The 11,443-nt window shown below is 37.4% G+C and overlaps 1 protein-coding gene across 2 annotated transcripts in view; it reads left to right on the forward strand.

The window, feature by feature from the left end:
- Nucleotides 1–11,443, forward strand: part of CENPP (centromere protein P) — a 135,112-nt gene that overhangs the window by 1,688 nt on the left and 121,981 nt on the right. Inside the window, exons 4-6 of one of the 2 annotated variants that reach the window (XM_064156388.1) lie at nucleotides 3,483–3,571; nucleotides 9,514–9,610; nucleotides 10,617–11,400. In XM_064156388.1, coding sequence (XP_064012458.1) covers nucleotides 3,483–3,571; nucleotides 9,514–9,610; nucleotides 10,617–10,868 — 438 coding nt within the window. In that variant the 3' untranslated portion in view covers nucleotides 10,869–11,400. Of the gene's footprint in view, nucleotides 1–3,482; nucleotides 3,572–9,513; nucleotides 9,611–10,616; nucleotides 11,401–11,443 lie in introns of those variants that run through there. The other variant, XM_064156387.1, reaches the window with a different exon arrangement.

Consider the following 11,443-nt stretch of genomic DNA (forward strand, 5'->3'; position numbering starts at 1 on the left):
TTTAAATTCCATGTGTGTCCAAAATAGTTGTGAAGGTCAGGTTCAATAGTCAGAAAATATTTGTCATAGAGTCATTTAGGTTGGAAAAGACCTTTAAGGGTCAAGTCCAAGTGTAAACCTAATACTCCCAAGTCCACATCATCCTTTTTTTCCAAAACATGCACCTTATAGGATGCTCTTGCAGACTAACACCCAAGGAAAGCCTTGAACAGTGCTAAATTTCCACTGACTGCCAAGTACCTGCTGGGGCCTCATCCTGACCCAGTATGGTATTCATCCCACAGCTGTCTCAAATCTGCCCCACCACATGTTCTCTTGTCAGATATCTTGTTCTGGAGACTAGAAAATTCAGAATTGTACCTCCCTTGAGGAAACTGGGGAAAAGCTAATACTGCTACAAACTCAAACCATTGCTTTTTGTGGGTGTTTTATTTTGCTTTGGTCATATTTCTATTTCTTTGGCTACTGTGACTGCCATTATGTGGGGGAACTGTTCAGAAGTTACACGAAGGATTACAGATTTTGGGCAAGGTAACTTTAGCATAAGAATTTATTCTCAGTATAGAATTCCAAACAATAGCAATGGAAAACTGCTACTCCAATTGCTAACAATATACCTCAATTTGTGATAATTTTGACATTCTTCTCAAGACAACTTGATTTTCAGCTCAGCTTCAAAGGTATTTATTTAAGTTGAATGTTATTGGACCTGAAATGAATGTTTGGACAGTCAAATGTGGATTGCATAACTTGAAACTGCAGGAGCTCAGCAGTATCGGGTTATTCTGAAACCTTAGTCCATGTGTGAGTTGAAACTTGTGATCCTAGTGATGCCGTTTTACCATTTGCTTTGGTAGAACTGCATTTAGCTTTGAGCATGGGATTAGCCTGCTTAATTCTGTGACTTGATTAGATTAATATTTGTCTCTATGTACGCCTGCGGAATGAGGACTTCTTTTAGTGTCAACGGAGCTAAGATGACAAGCAGGCACGTTAGGTTGTTCGTACCTACATGGGTGGTGCTTCAGTCTATTTTCACCACGAGATGGCACCACTTGTCTTCTTAGTGCCTGAAACGTTCCCTACTCAGTGTTGCTGTGTGCTCTGTGGAATACGAAGTGTAAAAAACAAATAAACAAAACCCAACAACAACCCAACCAAACAAAAAAGCACACAGAAAAACAAACAAAAACCTCACAAGCAAATAAAGAAAAAACAACCAAAACACCTCCCACACCCTGATGCTGGAAAAAATAATTTTGAGTTAATTTTTTTGTATTTGTTAATTTTTCTAGCAGTGGATGGCACTTGTAACTTTATCATCTGTGTTTCTTATTAAATGGTAGAATTTCTCAGAATCAGAGTTGTCAGGGTTGGAAGGGACCTCAAGGATCATCTAGTTCCAACCTCCCTGCCATGGGCAGGGACACCCTCCACTAGATCAGGCTGCTCAGAGCCACATAGAGTCTGGCCTACATTCAAGGATGGGAGTTCCGCTGTCTTCCTGGGTAACCTGTTCCAGTGTCTCACCACTGTCATGATGAACTTCCTAACATCCACTCAGAATCTGCCCACTTGTAGTTTTGCTTACTTGACTTGAATGTTTTTACATCTTCAATGTGTTTTTTAAGATATAAGATGAATGGCTGTATTAAAAAAAAAACAAAAAACAAAACAACCCTGTCTTGAGGTCAGCATGGGCACGATAGTGTGAAATTACAACTAGCTTCAAGCACCTTGAGGGAGTAAAGACAGTAGCTGGTTCTGGGAAATGCTTGGTAGGTAACAGATACATTGGTATGCAGGGGAAGATAAATGATTTTGGTTGGAAAAAATGTAACTTCAGCTCTTTAGTCCAGTAGTTAATTGCAATACAGTTAACTCAGCTCCTTAGGACCTTAAACCTGTTACCACACAGAAACAAATTGTTGCAGTTACCTCTGATTTGATCTTAAATTGGTAAATGTCTTTCATGTTCCAAGCTGTATTCCGAGATACACTTACACAAAGTAGGGTCAGCAGATGTGACCTCAGTCCCTCTCTGAAGGGTTGGAAGTATGGCTGTATCACTGTAGTGCTGTCACTGCCAGACAATCTGCATCTTTAGCTGATTTCTTCAGTGTTGCTGCAGGGTCAGACCAGCATACAGTTGATATTACCAAGCTGACTGGTGTTTTGCCAGTTACCAGTGTAGCCAAGAATCTCCTGTCTGTTCATCAGTGTGCATAGGTGAATGCTGGCAAAAGTAAAATGTGAATGAAGCAAACAGATTAATGCAAAAGCATTACTTGATTAATTTTCTTCTCTTGCTGTATTAGAAGACATGTAGAACTAGATCAACAGTCTGCTGAAACTAGTCTGAACCTTTTGAGAGAGCAGTTATTCAAATGAGAGTTGCTTTCTCTTCAAGAACCTTCCTTTAATATCTTTGTTTGGCCCTACAGTAATGCCTTGGTACATTTTAGTAAACCACTTTATTGAAAAATCAGTCTCTTTAGAAAGTAACTTATTAGCTTGTGACTATTAGCAGCTTCTCTACAGCCCCAAACACAGGTTGAACCTTTTGCTTTAGACTTAAAATGTTTTTCCTGATGTTACTGACTCAATCCGCTACGCTCAGTAGTGTCTTGGATTGTTTTTTCCATCTTTAGTGATGGCAACACTAGGGATTGCTGTGACACATGTTTGCATTTGACTCCAGCTTGTGTTTAGTTTCCTCTCTCCGGAAGTTCCCATTTGCTTGTAGTGACTGGGTATAAGGAAAACAAGGTGCTAAGTCTCCAGTATGAAGGAAAGCAAGTGTTCAAGCCAGGATTTTAAGCTTTTTCATTCACTGCTATCTAGCTTACTCTGGTGTGTTCAAGAATGCATAGGAAAAAAAACTAAATTATTTTGTGGCTTCTTTTCTATTTTATGAAATTTCTTTTTGTAGTAGGTTCTTGGTTATTTTAATTTGGAAAAGTTTCATCTTTATTAAATGATGATAAATAATATATTTATGCACATATCCCTGAGTAACAAATATTGTAACAAGGGGCAAGAATTTGAGGCAAAACTCTAGGCTTTAAAATAAAAAAATAAACCAAAGAGTAATCTATTTATATTTTTTAAACTTCGAGGAGCATTATTATGGTTTTCAGATGAGACTTAAATTTAAGTTTCCGGGTACATATGTGGCAGCTTGGGGTTGTGTTAGAGAAGGTGAAGAATGTTCTCATTCTCTTCTGTGGAAGTGAGATGAGAGGAAGTAGATCAACCTCTTATAAGTGTTCCTTTATGCACACCCATTCTCCATGTTGACAAGGTCTCTGTTATTCCAGAAGCCGTGTTGTGTGGATAATACTGGTATTGTGGAAATGAAAGAGAATATCAAACATTCTAGTGTATTTGTCTATATTGTTGTCTATTTTGTGTGCAAACAGATACTTTCTTTTCTTCTTTGTTAGAGTAATTTCTGAAATGTTGTTGTTTCTCCAATCTAGGACGAAGAGAAGGTATCCACTGTTATCACTGATCTCAGCATTATAATGGAATCTGGAGAAGATTCAAATGTGAGCAAGTTTGTGTCAAGGTAAGCTTTCTTATTTAAGGGATGTTGTATGGAGTATCTGATCATAGATCCAACAGTGAGTTTTCAGGTAAGTTGCAGGCAGTCACTTTCTTTGTTTGGCAATGTACTGTTAGCTCAACCTAAACACTTTCCATCACTTTTCTGTATCCTTTTGGAGAGAAGATGAAATGTGTCTAAGGCCTGAAAGGACTGTTATAGGTGCATGTTAAAGAGAAAGAGTTTTACTTGTTTGAAACTGGATCAGAGAAATATGTAGCAAGGTAATGTCAGCTGTTGTGTTTGACTTCCTATAATCTGTATGTTACCTGTTACTCATATGCGTAGGCGAGTTGCAGATGTGCAGCATGGATAAGTAATAGTTAATAGTCCATCTCCAGTTCTTGCCTGTTTCCAGTTTTCTGCTCACCATATCATTTCTCTTCTTTGCATCAGGATTTCTTTCAATGATGCTTTAAAAACAATACAGTATAGTTTAAAAGCCTGAGATTATGCATGTGTGGAACAGCTTAAAATGTGCATACAAATCTAAGCATATGACTGAATGCTACATTTTGGTTATTTTCTGGAGGATGTCAACTTCTCATGGTGCATAGGATGAATAATGATCAAATTTTATGTCTGCAGCATCCCATTGTGATGTCCGCTAACACTATTCTGAGAACAAATCTGACTTGAAATTAATTCCATTCTTTAAGTTATTTCTTCTGGTTAATATTATGTTTTATTCTTGGGGAGAGAGGGAAAAGGCAAATGGATGAGTGAAAATAAAGGTGTCTCTTGAGTTATCCTAGGTTTCATTAGTCTGCAGTGAAAACTGAATTTTTCATTTAGAGGCTTTGGAATTTCCACATAAATCTCCTGAAGTTAGTGGCATAACTAAGAATAGTAATTGACTTCTCTCAAGAAGGAGGATTTAGAAGAGGAAATTACCCTGTTTTTCTCATGAGTATTTTCTGACAGCAGAAGTGTCTTGGAACTTAATAGTCATACTGGAAAGGAATGTGTTGAAGTAGTGGCAGACTTTATTTCATCCTGGCTTGAGCACTGCTGTCTTGTCCCTGTCTCTTTACTGCACTACTTCTTTTCCACATTACACCAGTATTCGTAAGTGAAAACAAGTTTTCATGAATGATACAAGAAGATTTAAGTCGTTGCTGTCAATAAAGCAAGAAGTCCATTCTTCTTAGCCTGCATTTCTGTGTCTTATCTGTTGTCCTAGCATCAGTCTAGAAACTCTTAAAGGCACATGGTAAGCAAGATCAGCATAGTTATTTTTTTGAAAGACTAAATGGGAATGGGAAGCCAACCTTCCCTCCCCTCTCTCCCAACCTCTTCAAATTTCAGTTTGTCTATTTGAATTGTCCTGCAATGTCACAGTATTTTTGCTGGTCTAAAGCAGTAAATATGTGGCCAGAATGGGGTTGATACTGACAATATCTGTTTTGGCAGCAACCCACTGTTAGATTGCTTTAATCTGGTTATGTAATCTTCCCTTATGGCTTTGTTCCTCAGTCCTCTTCATGTCCAATATCAGGCTTTTCCCAACTAGCTGTTTATTCTTCAGTTTTCCAGACATTCTTCAAATCTGATTGCTATTTCTCCCTCCCTTTTTAGTTTTTCAGCATTTTGTAATGCTAACTTCTTTTTAAAAAAAGGCATAACAAGGTACCAAATAAGTGCATGTTAACATTTTTTCATACCAATATTAATTGGTATTTTAATGCTTGTTGCAGTTGATTTCAGTATTAGAAATGAGGTTAACTTGGGCTAGTTAGGAATTACATTTATGAGTAGTTGAAGTGCTGAGGCAGTTACTTGAAATGGTGCTCTTAGGCAATCTTTCTCTGTTGCCAATAAAAAACAGCCTATATATTATATGTTTTTTCATGCCAACATAGATTTATCCCCTCTCTAAATATTAAATCTGGGTTTTCTATTTCAAATTTAGCCAGCACTGTATCTGTACAAGAGAGAAGTATATATTCAGGTATAGTTCACAGACTATATTCTAGATTTGAAAGTGATACTTTGAACTCGTTAGCCAAGACTGTCTCTCTCTGTTTGGTGATCTAGCCTTAAAATTTTTCCATCTGCGTTACCTCTTAATGTTGAATCTGAGAGGAAAAAGGAAGTACAAACAAACAAAGATAAAATGCTAAGACAAGGTTATAAGGTTTGTATCTTTTTTTGAGTTGCATAAAAGTGGATAAACATCAAAATTGCCAAGTTTTTTAAGAAGAATTTGAAGTATGTAGCTTTGTAGCACAGTTTTGTGTTGCCCACTTCTGTGTACACAGATTTAGAAAGCATACTGTGGTAGGTGTAGAATCCTATTCACTAGATGGTGGGAAGTGGGCAGGCAATACTACATCTTGATTTTTACTATAGGATGTGTAGATTTTTACATGTACACTTATGAGTTATGGTTAAAAAAGCTGTCTAGAACACAAAGCTAGTCAGCTATTGTAAACCTCTGTGTGTCTAAGTCATTCCAGAGACTCAGTTTAGCATGTGCTGCCAACTTTTTTTTTTATATCTTGGCCTGATTTTGTTGGCAGCTGTGACTACTGTGGTAACTTCCTCTTAATGATGCTGTTCTTTCCAAGCTAGGATAAAACTTGGTTGGTTTTTCTTTTACATTTTCAGTATCTGAATGAACTCAATATATTTTTCACAGTTTGTGTTTAACACATTAAAGCTTGCCATTCCTCCATATTAAATAGAGCTGGATCTCAGGCACATTTATCCCTTGAATGATTGGAGTGACTTGCTGGTACACATTTGCAACCATTCTGTTTATGGCTTTGAATGTCTCTTCTCAGCTGTCCTGAAAATCTAAAAAGAATAGCTAATCTGACATGGAAAGGCTATTAAAAATAAAAATTACATGTAGAACTTAGATCTCCTATAGCTTGCTGAAGAATTCCTGACATTAACCCAGTTATCTTTCTCAGTCAGGTTTTGTAAGCTTGTGAAATCCTGGTTTAGTAATTGAAGGTCAACTTTGTGTTTTCAAGGCTGGGCTTGCCAGATATGCTTGACAAGAGCTAATAGTCTGTTTGATTTGACTGTGGATTCATATCAACAATGACATGAAGCTGTCCACCCTTGTAATTAAAGTAGCATGTTGTTTCAGATATTCTGATATTAGCTTTTGTGGAATTTTACTTTTTTTGTGTTCTTGCCACATTTCTTTACTAAAAACTATACACCCATTATGAGTGTATGGTCTTTTTCTCCCTCCCCCAGCAACACTGGATGGATAGTTGGCTGCTTGGCAGTTTCTGTCACCTTATTATCTCCTTCCCCTTCTCTGTCCTGATCTGTACATTGCTAGATGTTTGAGGAATAATAGTTTGTTTGTTTGTTTTCTTTTTGTGTGTTTTGCTTTTTTTTAAAGAATCCTTGCAAAGACAAACTCTTCTTCCCACCTCCCAGACAGCTCCTCACCTGTTTTCTTTAACCTGTTTTTAATAGTTATCCCTTCTAACAGCGGCTGTTCAATTTCCTTGTTTGGTTAGAACTCAGAGGCTTTGTATGCTTCTATAGCTGTTAACAGTGAAGAGGGCAAGGTCTGTTTAGTTCCTGATTTCTACGAACTCTCCGCTTCTGTCTGAACTGAATATATCTTTTAATTTGAATGCTTCCAGTCCTAATTATTCTAAGGCAGATTTCTGCATGTTGTTGATTTCCAGGACCTTGGTTTCCTTTCTTCTGTTGTCACCTGCCTATCTGAGCTGTCTCAGAGCTGACATAACATTGTGCTTCTATTAAACATGTTTTGTTTATGTGCATCATAGTTGACATACAGAGTAGCACAGTACTACTAGGAGGACAAACAAGTAAATGTATAATGAAAGTAAGCAACTTTATAGCCAGTCACTTAAGCAGAGAAGAATACTAATCATTTTAGCTATCAAATTTCTTTTGTCAATCACATTTTGTGACATAAAGCAATGTATCAGGCCCAGTAGTTGTACTGCAATTCCTCTTACATACAAAATCATTACTGCCTTGTAGACTGATGAACCATAGCAGTGGTATCTCTCTCTGTCAGTGCAGCGTGTTATTTGTCAGTGTAAGTTTGATGTTTTGCTATCCTACTCATGAATAGGAATCGTCTCTGTGCATATAGAGCAGCTTTTACTTTAAAAGCAGCTTGTGTCTTTCTCTATTTACAAGAATGGGCAATACATTGGTCATGTTCTTTGAGTCTGTACTTCCTGCAGTGTAGGCAGCTTTGAAAATTGCTTCAGCAGTTATTTAATTTTTGAAACATTTGTTGTTTCTTTGGAGTGGAACAACAGAATGTTAGGTATTGAAAGTGACCTCCAAAAGTCATCTTCTCCAACCTCCCTGTCAGAGCAGGACCACCTAGAGTAGGTCACACAGGAATGCGTTCAGGCTGGTTTTGAATGTCTTAAGAGGAGGCTCCACAACCTGTCTGGGCAGCCTGTTCCAGGGCTCTGTCACCCTCACAATGAAAAGGTTTTTCCTTATGTTCATATGGAACCTTCTGTGCTCTGTCTTGCACTCATTGTCCCTTGTCCTGTCATTAGACATCACCGAGAGGAGCCTGGCTGTGTCCTCCTGACACCTTTTGCACATTTATGAACATTATGAGGTCAGCCCTCAGTCTCCTCCAAGCTAAACAGAGCCAGCTCCCTCAGCCTTTCCTCATAAGGGAGGCTTCTGTTTGATTCTTTAGATACTGTGAATGTTTTATTTTGAATTTGTATTGAAGCTTAAATGACTTCACTTTTGTTTGTGTGAAACAATTATGTGTAGGAAATAAACTTCCTTATGTTCTAAGTGTAAAATCTGTCTATTTTTGGTTTGGCTTTAGCACTCAAGTCTAGGAATTATTATCTCTTGGGTTTGGTTGACAATTGTGTATTTTTACCTTTGCTAGCTACTGACAGTAGAAATGGAAAATATCTTATTATACTAAGCATGGAAACAGCGTACATGAATATTTTCACTCCACGCTGTTGAATTCTGCTGAAACTGGCTAAGCCAAAACTATAGGAATTTTTCTTTATTTTCACCAAATCCATACTGGCCAAGTACAAAGCCAGCTGAGGTCTTTGCTACTAGTGCAGGTGTAGGATCACTTGGATGAATGAAGCCATCATGTACCTAAGCACAGCTTAACTGCTAAATCACGAGGAAGCCTCAGACTGCAGAAATACTGAGGAGTGTTCTTCAAGAATCATCTTAGCTCCATCCAGGATTGTTAATTTCTGTCTATAGTGGGTTTGACACTTGAGATCTGTCCACTTCTCAGTTACAGATTCAGCACCATCTCTCCCCTTTCCTGCCCTACTCTCTCTAGTTGTTGAGAGAGCAGATATAGCAAGATCTAGCTGTAGATCAGATGTTTCGATTTAGGTGCCATGTATGATCTAATGATCAGGCTTCGTTTCCTGAAGTTTCAAGGTTGAAAGGCTGAACGTTGTGTGGATAGAGGCAGGTAATGTGTCAGGTAAAGATTCATCAGTGCAAAACAAAGATCTTAAGAACATTCAAGGCTTAGTGATGCAATTTTGTAAATCTTACCAGTTTTGCAGGTAAAAGTTGTACTGAAATTTATTTGGAGAGCCAGAGTGTTACATGGAAAAGGGTAAAGTCTAACTGAGATTTTACAGGCAACTACTTTGTCCCATTAACACCTTACACATTTAAGACTAACTTTACTGCTCATTACCTTTCTGAGCACTTGAAACTCTGTATCACAATAAATGCATTCTTCAATTATTTTGTTTTCATTATAGGCACTGTAGCTTTTTTTCTTCTTGTTGTAATTATTTTGGGGGGAGGTGATTTCTGGCTTCAAATTCTTATTAATCACGAGTTCTTAAAGAAACAAATGCAGGTTTTAGGCTCTGGAAGTGGTGCTGACAAGTACTCTTGGATTTATGATTTTTTTTTTTTTTTTGCAGAACTGAAGAACATGGACATCTTTTGGCGTTTTTCAGAAGTCTTTCATCATATGCTGAGTGGTATGAGCATCGTAGGAGCACTTTCCAACACTTCAAGGTACTGTCTATCAAGCTTTTAAGTATTGGTACTAGATTTAGTTGTCATTCACACGGAGCAATAGAGTGAACTGTAGGAATCTTTATGTCATACGTTGTGGAGAAGAGAACATTAGTAGAAGGTTTTTGTGTTATAATCAAGGGGCCCTTGTTTGATATTTGTCTTGATTTTTGCCAGACTATTGCTGTGTTCCTCATGTGTGGAAAAATGAGACTATCTGTGCCATTCTGTGGGGGAGCAAGTCAGTTTTAATTTGGTATTGCATTTTGTTTTGACCACCAACAGGAAAAAAGGCAAAAGAAGAAATTAAAAAAAATAGCTTTTGTAGTCTTTGGCATTTAAATGTTAGATCTGAAGGACTGGGTCTGCCTCTCTTGAGAATGCAGCAGCATGTATTTGGGCAACAGCACTTTCAGTTCTGAAATGTTTCACTTCAGTGTGAAATGAACTGTTCCTTACTCTCAACTGTAACACAGTATTTACCTTAGTTTTAAGCTACTGTTTTTAGGCTTGTTGCTCTGACTTCATACTGCTGTTAAGATAAACAACTTTTCTTTGTAGTAAAGACACTGAAGTCTTACAGACCCAGAACATCATCTGCAGTGTTTAGAAGAGGATGTTTAGCTGCTTAAGTGTGTGAGGTTTTTCTTGTTGAGTTTTATTTAGCTCAAGCATTTATTGTCATAAGCTCAGTACCATTGTTGCTTTTCAGCTGCAGTATGAAGTGGAAACTTATTTTGTTTTCTGTTTTTCAAATCTTTTGGGCCTTTTTAAGTTCTGTGCTACATTAATCAATTTCTGTTACCAATTAGTCAACCAGATCAAAGGGAAAAAAGCTCTCATTTCTGGTGCTAAAAAAAATACATTCTGTCCTCAGGTGATAGGCGTGATAAACAGCAGTAGGATCAGATAGTATCAATTTATATAAGGAATTCTCTTTAATCCTTCCATAGATAAGGTTGAGGGGCTTTACGGCATTGTGGTGTGTTTTGATTGTGTCTTCCAGCTTTACTTGCTACTTTCTGATCCTTACATCAGTCTCACTATAGCAGTCGCTGTGGTTTCTGGGACAGTGGTTCAGTCAACTGCTGCAACTCTTCCTCATTTTAAAATTCAGTTGAAAATGAACAAGTGGGAAGGAGATAAGTCTGGAGAGTATTTTCTAAGTTGTCTTCTGTATCTTAAGCAGTTTGAAAAGATATTTGTCCAGATGAATATAGACAATGAAGGGATATATTTATTTCTAGAAGATGTGTGAGGATAAATTCACTGAAGACATACATTAAAATTTTGTCTGCGTTACAAATGTTTTTACTAAAGGTATTTTTCCTTCCATGGTCAAACATGCTGTTGAGAGGGAAAGCAGTTTGGAAGAACATTTATCAAGTATCAAACTGTGGCTTATACAGTCTTTTCTTGAACATCTCCCCTTACTGGCTTGCTAGACTTGAAGTACATAGGCAGGTAACTGCACAGGATTGAAGAGAAAACGTTGGATTGGGGTTCTGGTTTTTATACCTTTTTCTGTTGTTGTGTAATTTTAAAGAAAATCATCCAGGCTGTTAAGTAGAACCTGCCTGCACTTTTAATAATTTTCTTACTCCGGACTGTAAAAACAGGAAAGGAGGATTATTTTGTTTTCTGTTAATTTTGGTACTTGAGAAGAAAGGAATAACAGAAGTGAGTGACTGAATACTTGAAATGATAACAAACATTAGAGATGAATAACAACTGCAAGTTTCAAGCAGAGATGGAGAGCACTAAGAAGTTGATTGTCATAAAGGGGAGTTTGTTAGTGAGAGTTTTCTTAGTCAACAAGAGTAATGGTGGGAT

The sequence above is a fragment of the Pogoniulus pusillus genome, chromosome 16 (genome assembly GCF_015220805.1).
Source record: "Pogoniulus pusillus isolate bPogPus1 chromosome 16, bPogPus1.pri, whole genome shotgun sequence".
Lineage (NCBI taxonomy): Eukaryota > Metazoa > Chordata > Aves > Piciformes > Lybiidae > Pogoniulus > Pogoniulus pusillus.